General features: G+C 39.9%; 1 protein-coding gene and 1 long non-coding RNA gene across 4 annotated transcripts in view; one reads left to right on the top strand and one right to left on the bottom strand.

Annotated features, from left to right (window-relative positions):
• Positions 1-21,197, bottom strand: part of zfr (zinc finger RNA binding protein) — a 76,752-nt gene that overhangs the window by 36,950 nt on the left and 18,605 nt on the right. For all 3 annotated transcript variants that reach the window (XR_005098833.1, XM_037259448.1, XM_037259447.1), the window contains exons 6-8: positions 10,170-10,408; positions 3,601-3,807; positions 2,943-3,249 (exon numbers count right to left, since the gene is read on the bottom strand). Coding sequence is in view for 2 of the 3 variants with exons in the window: in XM_037259448.1 (XP_037115343.1) it covers positions 2,943-3,249; positions 3,601-3,807; positions 10,170-10,408 (753 nt within the window). In the remaining variant the exon portion in view is untranslated. The remainder of the gene's footprint in view (positions 1-2,942; positions 3,250-3,600; positions 3,808-10,169; positions 10,409-21,197) is intronic.
• Positions 14,073-15,146, top strand: LOC119127560. The gene is made up of 3 exons (XR_005098846.1): positions 14,073-14,179; positions 14,278-14,371; positions 14,810-15,146. It is a non-coding gene; the product is annotated as an uncharacterized LOC119127560 (long non-coding RNA).

The following is a 21,197-nucleotide window of genomic DNA, read 5'->3' as shown; positions in this document are numbered from 1 at the left end:
CTTGTAATAAAATGCCTTTTAGGCATCTTTCAGACAAAGAGCGATATTCTAATAATATTGCTAAATTGAGTCATCTTGCATTAGAAGATAAAAGCTAGGGTTAGTGTGATATATGCTTGCAATATCTATTCTTTATCTTAAAGGAGCTTAGCTTATTCCATACAGTCAGTTACTCTAAAGAATTAAAGTTAGCATTAAAAAACCCATTCAGGAGTGGCTGGGTGGTTAGATGCTTTGCAATAATGTATTGTATTATGAGTTAGATGCTTTGCAATTATGTATTGTATTATGAGTTACATTGAAATATTACATACAACACATTAAATTGATAAATATATACTAAGCCAAATAATTTGAAAATTCAGTAATCCCTCGCTACATCGCGGTTCGTTTATTGCGGTTTCACTACATCGCGGATTTGTTTTCCAAATTAAAAAATAATAAAAATTCAAAATAAAACTTCTAATGTGGGGAATTATGGCACGAAAGTTGCCCACACCAGCAGAAGGCAGGGAGTGCCTACACAATTGCAGTGCGTACACTTGTACCTTTTTATAAAAAAATTGTTATAATAATAAGAGTTCTAAAATATTTACATACATATTTATAGTGTTGTACCTTGTTATAGAAAAAAAATTATAATAATGAAAGAGTTTTAAAAACATTTACAGTATGTACACTTGTACCTTGTTATAAAAATGTTTTTATAATAATAAAAGCTGGTCTAAAAACATATTTACAGTATGTTAAGAATTCTCCATGTTATGTTATTCAGTCGTGCTTTGATTTGAGGTAGGGCGCTTAATTTTGAAGGCCGTTTTCAGGCGATACCACTTCCTGTTTCACATTCGTGTTACAGTTACAGTGGTACAGCAGTCATTGACGATATAAGTGGGTCTCCTAACAAGAGAAATGAACGATCACATGTCTAACCTTTAGGACTATGTAGTATTGCTCCAAATGTTGGTTTACATTCGTTTAGAGGTCCGTTTTCGCGTGTTAGCACAATCGCGAATTAGCATCTTTCCGCGAACCCGTTAGCCTGCCCAGTACTTATTGTTAACATGTTACACCAGGGGTGTGCACTGTGCAATAAGTCAATCGCGATCGACCGGTCGATCGCCAAGCCACTATTGGTCGATCGCGTGATATTAATTTTTTTTTTTTCCGCACTTGACGCGTGTACAAACAACAGCGCTAACAACACAACACAAACACGCTAGCTCGCGAGTTCCCTCCAATTGTCAGAACCCTGTTTTTTCTCTTAAACTTAAGAAAGGGTATAAAAATGAGTGGGGCAGCTGGCCATAGTGTATATATATATATATATATATATATATATATATATATATATATATATATATATATATATATATATATATATATATATAAAAATTTTTTTTTTTAGTGGGTAGATCTTTGTGACTTGGTCATTTCAAAAGTAGCTTGCGAGCTCAAAAAGTTTGCCCACCCCTGTGTTACACGAACACACGTATAATGTTTATATTTTCAATATTTACACAAGATTTTCTGTATGTTATTTATACTATTAATGTATTATTTACATGTTTGAAACAATTATTTAATGTTCTAATAATAAAATATGCACTTAAAATGGTTTCATATACGTACATTTATTGACAAAAAATGTACAGATGAGCGGGTGACCCTACTTCGCAGATTTCACTTATCGCGGGTGGTTTTTGGAACCAATTATCCGCGATAAACGAGGGATTACTGTACCACGCTTCTCAGTTGAGCTCTGAAAACTATGTACCAAACTTTTTATCAAACATTTTACAGTAGTTATGAAAATGTGTCCAAAATATTTAATGAAATCTTAAATTTATACTTAAATTTGATACCAATGCTTTTTGTATAGTATTTCATCAATATTAATTATGTGTGCATTGTTGTGGCCTGAAGCTATTATAATTAATTAGCAGGGAATAAATAAAAATTATTTAAAAAAATAAATTGCTCATTTTGACGCATGAAAAAAGTATTTCTTTAAATAAATTCCATGATTTGAACAGCTTTTGTCCTCACAAAGGTCACGCAGGTGTGCTGGAGTAAGCTCCAGCTATCCCAGCTGACTTTGGGCAGTAGGCGGGAGTAACCCTGAATTCTGTGCTAGCCAATCGCAGGGCTCACAGAACAACCATCTAACCTAAGGACAAGTGCTCAATTAACGTTTTTGGAATATGGCAGGGAACCAGATTACCCAGAGAAAACCCACATAGTCACAGGGAATGCATGCAAACTCCACAAAGGAAGGCCAGAGGCCGGAATCAAATCAAAGACTTCTGCACTGTGAGGCGGACGTGCGTCATTAAATCACAAAACGTAATTTCTTTAGGTATTTCGATCTCTTTGTATGTCTTGACATGTGAAGAAATTGACAATAAAGCAGACTTTGACTACATGTTAAATATTGAAATAAGCATTGATATCACAATATTAAACACCATTATTGTGTGTTTTCCCAATATCGTGCAGCTAGACCTACACATATCCTATTTTGAGTAAAATATATTTCCAAAGCTTGAGGAACCAATGCTGTACAGACCACACCACCTCGTTGTTCAGTAAAGCGTCCGTTTTTTGCAGCACCTCATTTCCAGAATATGACTTCTTTTGGATTCTGATGATCACTACAATATTTTTGTTAATTCGCTGTGCAGCCAGTAAACAAATGACCCCACCCAGCTTTGGAACATTCCCCTACATTGCTCTAATGTCTCAAAGTAATCTTGTGATGTCAAACAAACCCAGCAAAATAAAGGAATTAGTCTAGGGGAGTGCTTGTACAATACATAATACGAAAATTTGTTTAAAAAAAGCGTAAGACTTGTTATTGCAATACAGTAACTCATTCAGACTGAAATTTGTTGGCAACTAACCTAGCAAAAAAGCTTCTCAGTTACTTCAGTTTCACTCACCAACAAAATTAATCTTGGTGGTGTTGACTTTCTTTCCAGGCGTGGTAGAGTTGGAAGCAGACAAATTGCTCACAAGTTGGTTCTTGGCACCAATTGCGCTACTGCTGACCAGGCTGACAGGTTTTAGGTATGCAGTACCGGATGAAGAGGCAGCCACACCAAGAGAGCTGGGGCTGGTAGAGGAACTGTTTAATGTTGAAGTGATGGTTTTGCTTGGGGCAGATGTGCTTGAAGATGAAATTTGAGTCACCATGCTGGGTTCAGTGGAGGGAATTGGCTTTCCAAGTTTGGTATGAAGCTTCAAAACCTGTAAAGAAATAAAAATTATCCAAGAGACACTAGTAATTGTGCCAAATCAACATCCAGCATTAAATATCAGATTGACCGGCAGCTTCAGTCACACTAACCAGCCATCTTAATTCTAAATCCAACAACCTCATTTTACTAATGCAATATTGTGTGGTCTAAAAGAAGGCAATAACAAATTTAGGTCTTCGCAAGGATGATTATGAACTATTTTTGACCTACGTTATAATCTTAAGTGTTACAAACATCATTTTAGCATGACTTAAATAAAAGTGACCACACTAAAATATATAAAATATAATGATAAATATTCGTTTGGTGATACAAGGCAACGACCCAATTATTCCCATACCTTCTGATGTTTGGCCCCCCGAATATGGGCAGCATAAGCATCTGCACCAGTGCAGGAAACATCACAAAGCTCACAGCGGAGTTGATTTTGAGAACTTCGGGCCAATAACCCACCACCACTACCGCTGCTACTGTTACTGTTTTGCGAAACCTTCAGTGCTGCTTCCTTCTTTTTGTGCTTTTGGCCTTCCAGGTGCTCCTTGTAAGTCTGGAAAATGTCAGAAATACAACAAATAGTTTTACTTGAGACCATTATCATTTTGCCACATGCTGATTGAACAATGGTGCTTTGCTTTGAAGACATTGTGATTATATTTATGATTTAAAACTGATCCCCAATGTCCTAAAAAACTTGCTCTTTCATGATTCAGTCAAAATAGCCCACAATCAAGAATTAAGGCACACTAAGCACACCCATTTCATGCAAATTGTTGGCTGCTACACTAAATATATATATTTTTTTAAACCCATCTGTGTGCCCTCTTCCTTGGCAAATGTAATAAATATGAAAACTGTTCGGACCATTCATTTTTGCTGCGGTTCGATTCACTTGTGGGTTCGCAGAATCACGCGAAACTCTACCTGCCCTGATTTAATACAGAGGTGAAACGATATGCACTATAAAGAAGTGAAGTGGCACTGCCAACAGTTATTTGTGAAGAGGAAAAAAGGTGTATAGAGTGTACGTTATTTGTGAAGAGGAAAAAAGGTGTATAGAGTGTATGTTTGCCTGCATGAGTGGAAGTGGAGTGGATTTGTGCTTGAAGGTGCGACTATTTTAGGATTATACAGGTCTGCTATAATTTTGGATTATGATCACAACTGTCAAAAACAAGTTGTTTACAACAGTGTGCTACAAAGTACAGTACAGACTGAGCTGTATTTGTCATGGGTGGTTGAGTCAGTTCCTAATGCTACACACATAATAAAATAATGTAGCTCAGACCTGGGCCTAATATGGTCTGCTGGTCTGACCATTTCTTTTGAAGTACTTATGAGCATGGTTGCTTTTACTTTGAGCTCCACAGACATATGTGTTCTGCAGCACTGCAAAATTCCTATTGGTGGCATTTGCCTGGATTTACTGTACCAAATGTGTTCACTGTGATTGCCTCCCGACAGGCTTACCTGTATGTCAATCAAGCGATGGGATGAAAGTGATACAATTTGGCTTCTTTAAAAGAAAAAAGCGAGTGCATGCGTTGATGCGTAATGCGTTGATTAGCTTGTTAGCTTTGGTGCCAGGCTTGTGTATGCGCAGCCAAACTTGCTGTGGTGAGGGGGTTGCCGCGAGGCTGAAAGCGATACGACCTTGTAATTTACTCGTCGTACTGAAACATTTTGGCAGAGGGCTGTGTACAACCAGTATGGATCAACAAATTCATCAATTGATCCATATATAAGGTGCTCTGCATTATAAGGCGCACTGTGGTTTTATGAGTACCGTAATTTTCGGACTATAAGTCGCGCTTTTTTCCATAGTTTGGGTGGGGGGGCGACTTATACTGAGGAGCGACTTATATGTGAATTTTTTCAAAAATTAAGAAAAAAAAAGTGAAACCGCGATAAACGAACAGCGATGTAGCAAGGGATTACTGTAATTTGAATTTCAAATGACGTCAGCAGCGCAGCGCGGCGTGGCGCGGCGGTTGTTTACAAAAAGGACAAAGATTGATCACGGGATGACGAATCTTGACGAAGTAATGATGTACTACCGGCATCATTAGCGGCTTTGTTTGTAAGTGACACGGAGGACGAAGAGTTTGAAGGATTTAAGGATTTGGAGTGACACAGAAGGTTTGAAAAACTATTATGGCTTTTAAAGTTAAAGTTAAAGTCCCAATGATCGTCACACACACATCTGGGTGTGGTGAAATTTGTCCTCTGCATTTAACCCATCCCCGTGTGATTTTAATCCATCCCCTGGGGGAGAGGGGAGCAGTGAGCAGCAGCGGTGCCGCGCTCGTGAATCATTTGGTGATCTAACCCCCCAATTCCAACCCTTAATGCTGAGTGCCACGCAGGGAGGCAATGGGTCCCATTTTTATAGTCTTTGGTATGACCCGGCCGGGGTTTGAACCCACAACCTTCCAGTCTCAGGGCGGACACTCTACCACTAGGCCACTGAGCTGATACGCATGCCCGGTCCTACTCTACGGAGCTCACTTTCACCTCCGTGGATGGAAGTCGGGGGCCGGCGCTCGGCCGGGTGGCTGTCTGGGGACGGTGAATGGGGCTCGGTCATGGCTTTTACGCACGCCCGGTCCTATTCCATGGAGCTCTTTTCCACTTCCGTGGCTGGAAGTCCACGCCGCCACACGCCTGGAAGTTTGTTTTGTTAAATAAAGAGCCGTTTACCAAACCCACGTCTTTCCTTGTACTTTGTTAATGCTACAATATAGTTATATACTAGATCTGTGGAATAACAACGAGGCTGACGTCAGGGTGCACGCGCGGCGTTGTTGACAAAGGACGAGGAATTTGATCGATGGATTTAATGATTTCAGAGTGCACAGATGGTTTGATAATATTATTGCTTATATAATAGTTATTTGATATCTAATTTATATATCGTTATATGGGTCTGTGGAATATTATGAAGTGCAAGCGCCGTCAGCGGCGCGCACCCATTGTTGACAAAGGACGATCGATGGATTTAATGAATTAGAGTGACACAGATGGTTTTATAAACGTGTTATTTATGTAATAGTTTTTTGAATAACTCTGAATGTTACGTCAGGCCCGTTCTCAGCTCTTCGTTTGTGTTTATGTCACGTTAGCATACCTATCGTTTAGCCTGTTGTTGCTCGTTCATGTCTGTTCTTGGTGTTGGATTTTGTCGAATAAATTTCCCCCAAAATGTGACTTATACTCCAGAGCGACTTATATGTTTTCTTTCACGTTATTGTGCATTTTATGGCTAATGCGACCTATATTCCGGAGCGACTTTTAGTCCGAAAAATACGGTACATTTTAAGTTTTTAAGTGCGCCTTATAGTGTGAAAAATACGGTAATACTTTTTTAATACAACAATATTTTTTAATACCATGACAACTTCCAGCTGGAACTATGACAACTTTTCAAAGTTCAGTGTTGGGGGTTATTAATAAAGTTACAGATTATTGTCATTTTCTCTCACGACCTTCTGAGTGGGTGAGTGCAATGAAAGGACAAAATATTTTTTGACTGTTATGTGTAGAGAGCACACAAAACTTTTGCAGCGCCACACTCTTTCACAATCATTATTGAGGATTCAGACAACCTTAGCCTCCAACTATTGCATTACATTTTCCTTAAGTACAACATAAGTTAGAAATAGTTTTAATTAAATTTGCCAATTTTATAGCTACTATTACAGAAGATCAACAGTAGGCTAAATCGTTGAAATAATCAACAATCAATGAAAACATTTATTAAATACTGGCAAAGCGGTGTTAGAAACAAAACTGTGTTAATAGAGTTACATTAACGAATGATCTACTCAATTACTATGTTGGGTTCAGCCAATTAGCTTTGGGGATGTGTCATGTGACATTCTGCGCAACGGCGGGCCAAAGACAAAACAATGATCATTGTCGCCGTCCGTGCTCATCCCTAGCTGTACAACACTTCTTTGTAGTTATACTGGGATAAGAATAAATGGGGGCAGGTTTGGGGGACTTTGAGTGAAGAACTTGGCTCACCTGGTATGTTTTTACGTTTTCCTTTGTTCGTTTTTCAGCCGTTCGACTGTACTACGCTGTTCTACTCTACGCAATTGTATTGACGTGCTCAACAATCTTAATTATTTTTACATAGTAATTGAACCTTTTTGAAAAAGTAATGCAGTAATTACTTTCCCGAGTAACAAGTTACATTTCTGACGGAGTAATTCAATTACCAATTCAATTAGTTTTTTGTAAAGATAACTACATCTTGATTTTACGCGGACTTTGAGGTCCAGAATTTGGGAATCGCATTAACTCCGAAAGTGTGTCGTATAGAAAGTATTTATTTATTAATTTTTTGAGAAAGGCATGTTTTTAGGCAGTCGAAGGGGTCCTTTGTCATATTACCGTATTTTCCGCCCTAAAAGGCGCACCGGGTTATAAGGCGCACCTTCAATGAACGGCCCATTTTAAAACTTTGTCCATATATAAGGCGCATCGGATTATAAGGCGCATAAAATAGAAGCTATACTGCATCAAACTGAGGTTGACTAGGGTTGCGGTATGCATCCACTAGCCAATAACCAACGAGCCCTCTGTAAACAATCGCGTTTCTCAAACGATCTCCTATAAAATGATCAGAACTGACTAAAGTTCGATCTAACGCATTGGTACTACTTACCTATGTTTCCCTTCCATATCGATCCGTAGATTTACTCGAAACATTAACAGAGCAGCCTATTTTGACATGAAATAGCCTGGTACGTATAGCAGCTATCGCAATAGCATTACCCATCCGCAAAGTCTCACGAGCCTCAGTTCGCAATCTCCCATGAGCCTCAGCAAAGTGTAAACAATCGCGTTTCTCAAACGATCTCCTATAAAATGATCGGAACTGACTAAAGTTCGATCTAACGCATTGGTACTACTTACCTATGTTTCCCTTCCATATCGATCCGTAGATTTACTCGAAACATTAACAGAGCAGCCTATTTTGACATGAAATAGCCTGGTACGTATAGCAGCTATCGCAATAGCATTAGCCATCCGCAAAGTCTCACGAGCCTCAGCTCGCAATCTCCCATGAGCCTCAGCAAAGTGTAAACAATCGCGTTTCTCAAACGATCTCCTATAAAATGATCAGAACTGACTAAAGTTCGATCTAACGCATTGGTACTACTTACCTATGTTTCCCTTCCATATCGATCCGTAGATTTACTCAAAACATTAACAGAGCAGCCTATTTTGACATGAAATAGCCTGGTACGTATAGCAGCTATCGCAATAGCATTAGCCATCCGCAAAGTATCACGAGCCTCAGCTCGCAATCTCCCATGAGCCTCAGCAAAGTGTAAACAATCGCGTTTCTCAAACGATCTCCTATAAAATGATCGGAACTGACTAAAGTTCGATCTAACGCATTGGTACTACTTACCTATGTTTCCCTTCCATATCGATCCGTAGATTTACTCGAAACATTAACAGAGCAGCCTATTTTGACATGAAATAGCCTCGCGGGTACAACAGCTATTCGGTGACGCCCCCTGACTACAGTTGCCGTAATGCTGGGAAGCGATGCGACCTTGTAATTTACTAGTCGTACTAAAACGTACTGAAACATTTTGGCAGAGCACTGTGTACAACCAGTATGGATCAACAAATTCATCAGTTGATCCATATATAAGGCGCACTGGCCTATAAGGCGCACTGTCGGCTTTTGAGAAAATTTTAGGTTTTTAGGTGCGCCTTTTAGGGCGGAAAATACGGTAATTTTTGTCCCGCATGTTGTTGGGCCAGTGGCGGCGTGCCCAATACGAGCACTACGCTTTAAGCGTTAGGCCTTGCGCAACGCGTCATTATTGATTCTATCGTGTGTTGCCTAGACTAGAAGCGCTGTATGGCTTGCAGCCAACTCTTGCTTCATCATGCTGAATATCATGTGTACCACAATGCAAATTGGACATAAAGCTCGATGTGTCAAGAGGTGTGTCAAAGAAAATAATAAATTGAGGCAGTCTAAAAGAAAGAAGAAGAAAAAAACAACAACCGGCAGCACATTCCCAAACTAACATATTTCTCAAACTGTACTCTCAAGGTAGTTTGCAATGTTCTCTGATGAATGTTCATCCGGTCTTCACTTAAATAAATTATTTAACGATACTTATTTTAGTAAGACATTGGCGAGTTTGTTTACCTGCTTAACATGTTTCGGCCATTTCCTGTAGCCTTCCTCAGAAGCGTTACGTGATGGAAATGTGATATATCTTATAGGCTGCTACGTGGTTTGGCCAGACAGCAGGGGGAACTTACATCCCCTACTGTCTGACGCTCTCTCGAGGACTGCATTCCAAGTGTGTGACAGGGTGTATGCTCCCTCGTCCCGATTCATCCTCCTTGGACCTCGTTTCTGGCCTCTCTGATCCAGCGCAAATATTTGCTGATTTCAGCACAGATGACCCTGACATTATTCCAGGCCATGATGTGATTTTGTCTCTTGCAGTGGTCGGATATGGTCGATTAGAGATTTTCTACATCTTACATTGCTCTTGTTTGTCAATTAGCGGTCTCCTTTTCACATTTTTTTGTATGTTCTTTTTTCCATGTTCCAAATGGTCTCCCCGTCTCCCCGGTGTATGTGTTATTGCATGATAAGCATGGTATTTCATATATTACCTCATATTTGTATTCTGGTTTTATCTATCATGGCTCTCTGAATGCGTTCAGTCACCTTTCTATCACGTGACGCTTCTGAGGAAGGGTACAGGAAGTGTCCGAAACATGTTAAGCAGGTAAACAAACTCACCTCTGTTTTACTAAAAGAAAGTATCTTTAAATATATTTGCAATCCTGTATACAAAAATGTAATCATTGTCTCAATATTGGGCTTTTAAATACATGTATACATTTAATTTTCAAACTTACCTGAGGGCCAGCACAGCTGATCTTACAAACGTCACAATAGTGGATTTGGGGGGGTTTTGGTGGCTGCTTGGGTCGGAGCTGCTTATTCTGAAAGGGTGGTTTCTTCGTGAAAGTGTTTCCAGTCCATGCTGCAGTTGCAGCTGCAGCAGCCACCGCCTGTTTCTGGTGCTGCTGCTGTTGTTGGTAGTAACTTGAGGCTGCTGAATAGACCGCTGCTTCATATCCTGAATATGAGGTTCCTAGAAAATTAAGATTTTGTATTATTCTATTGTGTCTTTTATTTGCTGCCATCCCATCTTAGACTGGTAAAGTAGTGGAGTACAGTGATCCCTCGTTAATTGCTGATAATAGGTTCCGCGATAGGTGAAATTCCGCGATGTGGAATCAATATTTTTACGATATGCGCACAAGACATTTATAATTGTATTTTTAGACATTTTATTGTAGGCGGCACGGTGGTGCACGAGTTAGCATGTCCGACCCACAGTTCAGCGGGTGCGGGTTTGATTCCACCTCCAGCCCTCCCTGTGTGGAGTTTGCATTTTCTCCCCATGCCTCCGTGGGTTTTCTCCGTACACTCCGATTTCCTCCCACATCCCAAAAACATGCATGGTGGGCTGATTGAGCACTCCAAATTGCCCGTAAGTGCGAGTGCGAATGTGGATGGTTGTTCGTCTCTGAGTGCCCTGCGATTGGCTGGCGACCGGTTCAGGGTGTCCCCCGCCTTCTGCATGATGACAGCTGAGATAGGCTCCAGCACACCCGCAAACCTCATGGGGAGAAGCGGTACAGAAGATGGATGGACATTTTATTGTATTTTTAAACATTTTATTGTATTGTTAAACACATTTTAAACATTTTAAATTTAAGCTGACTTTTAGGAAAAAATTTTAGGGCTTCACTAAAACTCGCAAAGTCACAAAAAAAACACCGTAAACGTGTCACGGCTCTGCTCTGCTTTCGCCGTGCTGGCCGGCTGACGCGCCCTTGCGCTGGTCCGTGCATATCCAATGCGAAACTGCACGTGCTAATCAGGGTCGATCGCTGCCACCTGTGCCCTTGTCACCGGGTGATTAGGGTGTGTATTCAAACCCCGCAAGCCCGTCAATCTGCGGTGGTTTGTCTGCCTCTATACACGTACAGTAATTCAGGGCCTTAGTATATATCACAATATTAAAAAAGTATATTAACTTAATAAAATCTCAAGAAATCACAAAGCAGATAAATTTGAGTTGGATATATCAAAATAAATGTTGAAAAATTAGATAGTTATTTTTGCCTTATATTTACTTATATTTATTAAGCTTGTTCGACAAAATAAATTAGTATTTGACAAACTAATTCTAAGATATTCATAATATATTTAGTAAATACCAGTCAGAATATTTGAGTATGGGCCAATCATACCAATCGGTTTCAACAACTACAATTATTACTTACTCTTACTCAATATTTGTAATCTCTAACAACTTGAGAAAATGAGTAGTTTTCGCGCTCTCGAGTGGGATCATGGGTTATCTACCGTCACTGCTTTTTGAAATAACAGCGGCACGGAAACGGTCAACGGACAACGCGGTGAAAATCACTTGGAGAACTCGGTAAGTGAAGCACGATTTAACGTGCATATACTAAACGTTGTCACCATTATGCTGTTAGCTAACTTTGTTAATGTTTTCGAGCCAACATATTGCTCTGCTATCACACGGTTCATTAAGCTAATACCATTTATACAGCAAACGTCACCAAAATGGGACTAATGTATTTGTAATTAAGCGCTAATATGCTAAGGCATATGTTAATCTGCCATGGCTTCTACAACAGATGTAATTATTTATTTGGGCAAAAGTTCATAATTTTTCTGAGTGAGGATATCAAGTCGAACTTCATGCTGATAGAGTGGCGGTGAACAAACACATAATATCAGAATAAGTAAATGGGATGTATTTATAATATGTAGATAAGGATTAGGTGTTTAAAATTTTGAAAAGGACTTTTTCCCTGTATTGCATGAAAGCTAAACTCAATAAATACTCATTTTAAGTAATGTTATCTTCTTTTTTGTGTGTTTTCCAATATAGTTGTAGATTTTACAACAATGAAATGAAATAATTTCATACAATTTTAATACAGCTGGTCCAAAAACTCAAATAGTATTAAATCAATATTTTTGTTCCATATTGGAACACTGTTTATCGACTCATGCATGGCAATGTAAGGGCTGCACATTTGAGGATTCTTCAAAAGTAGAGGTGGGGGAAATTTCCGATTCTTAGATTAATCGCGATTCGGCCGTGGAAGAATCGAGAACGATTCGCAAACATCCAAATAACGATTATTTAAATATGCCAAGTAAAGCGGAACTAAAATACAGTAAGCGCATTCTCCGAGACGCTATGCGGAACGGACCGAGAGCACAGTGGCACACTCAGCACACTTCCGCAGTACACTCCTCCAGAAAAAAAACAACAAACATGGCTGAGCCTGAGATATTCAACCCACTTTGCCGAGAGATCCGACCTGCTCCTAAAAATTTAAAAGCAGACGTGTGGAATCATTTTGGATTCTACAATGTTGACGGAGGAAATGAATTGGACAAAAGCTACGTTGTATGCAAGATTTGTCGCGTTAAAAGAAAATACTTTGGCAACACAACGAATATGAGAAGTCACACAGCACGATTCCACCCTACAGAGAAGGTGGGAAAGCCAGCTGCTACTGTTGCTACTAGCAGCCAGAGAACAATTGAAGATGCTCTGACTAAGCTGCCAAACACATCGCAAAAGGCCAAGCGAATTACGAAAGGCATCGCGGAATTCATTGCAATGGGTTTGCAACCGTACTCTGTTGTAGAGAATCGGGGATTTCTGAGAATGATGGCGGCAACGGAGCCAAGGTACGTCATCCCATCCCGACGCTATTTCACCGACACGGCCGTCCCGGCACTCTACAAGCAGACTAAAGCAGAAATAACATCATCGCTGTTGAATGCAGACCAAGTCGCCGTTACATGTGATGCGTGGACGTCTGTAGCCACAGAGTCATTTGTTACTCTAACTGCGCATTTCATCACCGATGAGTGGGAGCTGAAAGCACACGTGCTTCAAACAAGAGCAATGCATGAAAGTCACATGGGTGCTAATATGGCTGAGCTGCTAAGCAGTGCTTTAAATGAATGGAACATCGCAAATGAAGAAGTTGTTCTAGTTACAGACAACGCAGCTAATATGGTTATCGCTGCCCAGCTGGGTAACTTCAGCAAAACAATATTTTTCTACAAAATGCTACCATTTATTTTATTGAAAATTGAATGTACTGTTAAGCTGCTGATACAAAATGAGAGTTGAGTTTTTTGTTTACTGTTTTGAGCTGTTGGTACTGAAGTAGTCGCTCATTTAAGCCTGAGAGCACTTTTGAGTGGTTAAAAACAATATTTTTCTACAAAATGCTACCATTTATTTTATTGAAAACTGAATGAAGTAGTCGCTCATTTAAGCCTGAGAGCACTTTTGTTTTATTTGTACCACATGAAACACAAAAAGCACCTTGAGCTGGACACTAGAGTTCAAATGTTCATGCATTTCCATTCCAATGGATAGTTCCATAAAGGTTAATAAAATTATAATGGAAATGAATTCAACTCTTTGTTTCTTATTACAAATGCAGTGTTTTTTGAACTGCAAGCGATGAATGCTCATTCAGTGAGACAAAAAGAAATGTGGAAAAAGTACATCATATACATAAATTAAAAATGCATCAATAATCGTTTTATAATCGAATCGTAGCCTCTAAATCGTAATCGAATCGTGAGGTGCCTCAAGATTCCTACCCCTATTCAAAAGGTGAGCTTCTCGAGCATTATCGTGTCAAGCATGGTACAGTGGTCGTGGCCATTGCCTTCATTTAAGATATCCTTGCTCCTTTAAGACATCGGGTGCCCTGCATATGCACTTCAAGCAAAGAAAGGTGCTGCAAGAGAGAGACAGCGGGCACGAATGAGTGTTCTACTTCAGGTATGTGACGGTATTAAAGTTTTTCTCAAAAATAATAGCGTTGCTTGAATATGTAGTATTGCATTTTATTAGTTGTTGAAAGATTTTCTCTTCTGCAGAGTCAAATCCTCATTCAACAGACACCTGGTTGTCATCAGATGTCTCATCGACCATCTGGGAGAAGATGCCAGTGTGTTGTTCAAGGACTTTGAGGTTAGTATAATACTGTAGCTTTTGTCATTTTTAACAATGCAATCATGGTTGACCATTAAGTTGCTGCAGTACAGTTTGTTTTTTTCCTTACTGCACACAAAGAAGAAGCTGCTTTTCATCTGTCGACATCAGATACTGTACGAGTCGCCAACATTCAGATCGACGTTGACTGATTTTACTATCTGTCCTGCTTTGAATACATAAAATACCATTTACTGTGTCAATTTTGTTTGCAAAGAAATAAATTATGTGGAAGAATAAATCATGCTGATGACAAAGTGTTCTAAAATTATTTTACAACAAATTTGGAACCACCACAGTTCAGTTTGCCCACTTAATGTCCTGCTATGCTCTTTTATGTTATGAGGTGGTATTTGTCTTGTGACATGCAGGTTGAAGATAAATTCTAAACATTTTTTATCTTTACAATGTCTGCAGGATGCTGCTGTTAGATCTGCCAATGTTGAAGTGGAGTTGGCAGGGGAGGTCATGAAAATTTACATGCTGCAAAACAAAGATGGGGGTCAGTCGATGTTGGTATTGTGATTGAAGGCATCATTGTCTTGGAGATCTTAGCAGAGCCTGCTGCTATCTGTTGGGATTGACCGACGCATTTGATCTGCGCTACTCAAATTCTGGAAACCTTTCCAATAATGTTCAAGGACTCAAGAATTAACTGAGTATGTACACAGTTGCTGGCTACTGTTCAGAGAAATTTTCATTGGTAAATCTAACGTTGTTGTCTTAATGTTAAGATAAGTTAAGTTTCCTTTGTTGTTAGACTGGTATTGTTACCTTTTGTGAGGCTTTAAAGTGAAATATTACTGTTTACAGTCCATTTCAGGAGGAGGCTATATGTTGTTCTAGGTGCATTTCACCCAGTTTTGACAAACTCCTTATTAAGAGTTAAATTCAGCTGTTTTTATAGCATGAATATTTTTACGTCATTTGCAAAGACGTTGTGGATGTTTCACAATTGTCAAATCAGCCAAATAAATGTTGAATTAAAATGATGTGTGTAAAATTGCTTTATTGACCCAAAATACTCCTAGAATAAAAAGTAGATTCAGTTTTAAAAATTGAGTAAATGTGACATTTATTTCAATATGTGATAGTCCAGGATGTTAATTTTTCTAGTGGTTTGAACTTGGGTTTACTATTGCATTGACTTAAAATTTTAAGTACCGTATTTTTCGGACTAAAAGTCGCTCCGAAATATAGGTCGCATTAGCCATAAAATACACAATAACGTGAAAAAAAACATAAATTGCTCCGGAGTATAAATCGCATTTTGGGGGAAATCTATTCGACAAAATCCAACACCAAGAACAGACATGAACGAGCAACAACAGGCTAAACGATAGGTATGCTAACGTGACATAAACACAAACGAAGAGCTGAGAACGGGCCTGACGTAACATTCAGAGTTATTAAAAAACTATTACATAAATAACACGTTTATAAAACCATCTGTGTCACTCCAATTCATTAAATCCATCGATCGTCCTTTATGTCAACAATGGGTGCACGCCGCTGACGGCGCTTGCACTTCAAAATATTCCACAGGCCCATATAACGATATATAAATTATATATCAAATAACTATTATATAAGCAATAATATTATCAAACCATCTGTGTCACTCCAAATCATTAAACCCATCGATCAAATTCCTCGTCCTTTGTCAACAACGCCGCGCGTGCGCCCTGACGTCAGCCTCGTCGTTATTCCACAGATCTAGTACATAACTACATTGTAGCGTTAACAAAGTACAAGGAAAGACGTGGGTTTGGTAAACGGCTCTTTATTTAACAAAACAAGAGTTCAACGAGCCAACAACTACTGAACTATAACGATAAAAACATATACAAGCGCCTACACGAAATAAAATATACCAAATAACTATAACATAAATAGTAAACCGCCACACGGCCCCAAGCACCGGCGTCGACTTCCAGGCATGTGGCGGCGTGGACTTCCATCCCTGGAGGTGGCACTTCCAGCCACGGAGGTGGAAGAGAGCTCCATAGAATAGGACCGGGCGTGCGTAAAAGCCATGTCCGAGCCCCATCCACCGTCCCCGGAAAGCAACCCGGCCGAGCACCGGCCCCCGACTTCCATCCACGGAGGTGAAAGAGAGCTCCGTAGAGTAGGACCGGGCGTGCGTAAAAGCCATGTCCGAGCCCCATCCACCGTCCCCGGACAACCAGCCAGCCGAGCGCCGGCCCCCGACTTCAATTCATGGAGGTGACAGAAAGCTCCGTGGAGTAGGACCGGGCGTGCGTAAAAGCCATAATAGTTTTTCAAACCTTCTGTGTCACTCCAAATCATTAATAAATCCTTCGAACTCTTCGTCCTCCGTGACACTTACAAACAAAGCCGCTAATGATGCCGGTAGTACATGGGGCCCTTCGTCATCTTCGTCATCGAATCTTTGTCCTTTATGTAAACAACCGCCTCGCCGCGCTGCTGACGTCACTTGAAATTCAAATTACAGTAATCCCTTGCTACATCGCGTTTTGTTTATCGTGGTTGTTAGGGTTGATAGATTAGTTTGATCCTATGCTTATGTTGGAATGTAACCTGTAATAAATAACCTAGCTTGTCCTGTCTTACACAACGTCGTAAAACACCCTTTGCTATGCTTTGACCATAAGTCAGGTTTCTCTGTTTCTCTCAATAAAAATGCTCTTGCAAGAGGCCTGAGTCAGACCTCATTCGATCATCGCAGTACGCACAGCGATGAATGACTCTCCATTTGCAAGTGCTTAAAAATGGCATACTGTCTCCCGTGTGGTTCTTGCACAAATAAGTTAGAGTGAGCACCACTCTAACAGCGGTTTCACTTATTTTTTTTAATTTTGAAAATTTATGAAAAAATTCACATATAAGTCACTCCTCAGTATAAGTCGCCCCCCCCCCCCAACTATGAAAAAAAACGCAATTTATAGTCCGAAAAATACAGTAAATCAACTCAATTTTATATTTCATGGTACTCAATGTAGTTGAGTAGCATCTACTTAATTTTTACATGTTACATTTACTTAGTTCATGATGTAAATATAAATGATTTAATAGCTTTCAGGTCTACTCAATATTTTTGAGTGTAAATTGTTACACAGATTAAAATGAGTAGAGCACGGTTAATTTTTTTTACAGTGTATGCATGCCTCCTGGTTCTGCTATGCCACCTGATTCCCGTTTGCCTGGTCCGCTGTGTAGCGCGATGCCTGTTTCCTGATTCGCTGTTTAGTGAAAGCCTGTTTTTATGATCTGCCCTGGACTCCGTTTTGCTCGACCTTCTACCGGTCCCTGACCATGAGCTTGCTATGCCAGTGTGCTTCCATGACGCACGACGCGCGCGCGCTGACCGGCTTGTCAGTTTGCCTCATTGTCCTGCTCTGCCGGATTTCCAGCCCTCATTGTCTGCTTTTTTCTTTACCCAAATAAAGACATTGCATTGCAGACGTTGCATTTGGTTGTCCGGCCTCGAATATGACAAAACGAAGCATAAATCAGAGATGCTGCTGATCCTGCTGACGCGAACAAAGTGGAAAAGTGGATACGTAGGGCAACTGCAGGAGGCAGAGATAAAGCGTGGTTAGAACTGCTCTTCCGGCTCTAAGCCAATGAGCGGCAAGAATACAGAGCAACATGTTGCCATTGGTCTCGTCTCCTTTACCGATCAATAGTCATATGGGTAGACGAAGCCACGCGCTCCAAGTGACGCCGCACTGAAATATCCACAACATTTAATAATCTTAAAAACCTGGGATGCACAGAGGCCAAAATAGGTGAACCGTGAAGTGGCAAGGGATCACTATGTATTGAACACAATAGCAGGGCTAATAGAGCTTTAAATGATACTTGAAAATACAAAATATGGCAATCATTGGACTGAAAGTGGACTGTTCTAAATACTGCTAAATTCAAATACCGTATTTTTCGGACTAAAAGTCACTCCGGAGTACAAGTCGCATCAGCCATAAAGTGCACAACAAAGGGGGAAAAAACCATATACAGGACTGTCTCAGAAAATTTGAATATTGTGATAAAGTTCTTTATTTTCTGTAATGCAATTAAAAAAAAAAAAAAAACATCATACATTCTGGGGTCACTACAAATAAACTGAAATATTGCAAGCCTTTTATTATGTTAATATTGCTGATTATGGCATACAGCTTAAGAAAACTCGGATATCCTATCTCAAAATATTAGAATATCATGAAAAAGTATACTAGTAGGGTATTCAACTAATCACTTGAATCGTCTAATTAACTCGAAACACCTGCAAGGGTTTCCTGAGCCTTGAAAAACACAGCTTGGTTCAGTAAACTAAATCACAAGTATGGGGAAGACTGCTGAACTGACTGCTGTCCAGAGGACCATCATTGACATCCTCCATCAGGAGGGTAAGACACAAACTCAAATATCCTATCTCAAAATATTAGAATATTTCCTCAGACCAAGTAAAACAAAAAGATTTATAACAGCAAAACAAAATCAAATATTTGAAAATGTCCATTAATGCACTCAGTACTTGGTTTGGAATCCTTTTGCACGGATTACTGCAACCAATGCGGCGTGGCATGGAGGCAATCAGCCTGTGGCATTGCTGAGGTGTTATGGATGCCCAGGATGCTTCAATAGCAGCCTTTAGCTCATTTGCATTGTTGAGTCTTGTGTCTTTCAGCTTCTTCTTCACAATACCCCACAAATTCTCTATGGGGTTCAGGTCAGGGGAATTGGCTGGCCAACCGAGGACAGTAATGCCATGATCAGTACACCATTTACTGGTGGTTTTGGCACTGTGGGCAGGTGCCAGATTATGCTGGAAAATGAAATCATCATCTCCAGAGAGCTTTTCAGCAGACGGAAGCATGTAGTGCTCTAAAATCTGCATTTACTCTGGACTTGATGAAACACAGTGGACCAACACCAGCAGCTGACATGGCTCCCCAAACCATCGCTGACTGTGGGAACTTCACACTGGATTTCAAGCAACTTGGATTTTGCTCCTCTCCAGCCTTTCTCCAGACTCTGGTGCATTGACTTCAAAATGAAATACAAAACTTGTTTTCATCTGAAAAGAGGACTTTGGACCACTCTGGAACTGTCCAGTGCTTTTTCTCCATAGCCCAAGTCAGACGCTTCTTCCGTTGTCTTGAGTTCAGAAGTGGCTTGACCATGGGAATAAGGCTATTGTAGCCCATTTCCCGGACACGTCTGTGAACAGTAGCTTTTGATACTTGGACTCCAGTTTCAGTCCACTGTCTTTGTAGCTCCCCCAAATTCTGGAAGCGACTCTTCTTCACAATGCTGTTAAGGCTGCGGTCATCTCTCTTGGTTGTGCAACATTCCCCCCTTCCAACAGACTTTGTGGATGTGCTTTGAAACTGCACTCTGTGAACAGCTTGCTCTTTGAGAAATTTCTTTTTGTGTCTTACCCTCCTGATGGAGGATGTCAATGATGGTCCTCTGGACAGCAGTCAGATCAGCAGTCTTCCCCATACTTGTGATTTAGTTTACTGAACCAAGCTGAGTGTTTTTCAAGGCTCAGGAAACCCTTGCAGGTGTTTCGAGTTAATTAGACGATTCAAGTGATTAGTTGAATACCCTACTAGTATACTTTTTCATGATATTCTAATATTTTGAGATAGGATATTTGAGTTTTCTTAAGCTGTATGCCATAATCAGCAATATTAAAATAATAAAAGGCTTGCAATATTTCAGTTGATTTGTAATGAATCCAGAATGTATGACATTTTTGGTTTTTTAATTGCATTAGAGAAAATAAAGAACTTTATCACAATATTCAAATTTTCTGAGACAGTCCTGTATAAGTCGCACCGGAGTTTAAGTCGCATTTTGGGGGAAATTTATTTGACAAAATCCAACACCAAGTACAGACATGAACCAGCAAAAACAGGCTAAACGATACGGTATGCTAACGTGACAGAAACACAAACGAGGAGCTGAGAACGGGCCTGACGTAACATTAACAGTTATTCAAATAACTAACATAAATAATACGTTTATCAAACCATCTGTGTCACTCCAAATCATTGAATCCATCGATCGAATTCTTCGTCCTTTCTGTAAATAACGCCGCGTGTGCGGCGCTGACGTCGGACTCGTCAGTTGCAGTTCAAATTATTCCACAGGCCCATATAACGATATATAAACTCTATATTAAATAACTATAATATAAACAACAATTTTATCAAACCATCTGTGTCACTCCAAATCAATGAATATATCGATCGAATTCATCGTCCTTTATGTAAACAATGTCGGACTCGTTGTCAGTTGGTGTTCAAATTGTTCCACAATATAAAAAATTTTATCAAACCATCTGAGTCACTCAAAATCATTAAATCCATCGATCGAATTCTTTGAACTTTATGTAAACAACAGCGCGTGTGCGGCACGCCGCTGACGTCGGACTCGTCGTCAGTTGCAGTTCAAATTATTCCACAGGCCCATATAACGATATCCATCCATCCATCCATCCATCCATTTTCTGTACCGCTTACCATCTTTTTCCATGTATAATACGCCCCCATGTATAATACGCACCCTAAAAATGGCATGTCGATGCTGGAAAAAAGCCTGTACCCATGTATAATACGCACCCAAATTTTGACTCTTACTTAAGTCCGTAAACGTAAAATTATTTCAGAAAAAAGATCATCTTTGGGAACAACCGGATGTTATTCTGCCGGTCAGTATCACTGCGCATGCGCTAGCAAACTCGATAGCGGAGAAATGTTTCGGATTTGTGCAGGGCACATTGTGACAGTAAACGAGCAGGTGATCGAGCAAG

The sequence above is a fragment of the Syngnathus acus genome, chromosome 9 (genome assembly GCF_901709675.1).
Source record: "Syngnathus acus chromosome 9, fSynAcu1.2, whole genome shotgun sequence".
NCBI classification, from domain to species: Eukaryota; Metazoa; Chordata; class Actinopteri; order Syngnathiformes; family Syngnathidae; genus Syngnathus; species Syngnathus acus.
The sequence above is the reverse complement of the archived record's forward strand: the minus strand, read 5'-3'. Positions and strand labels throughout refer to the sequence as shown.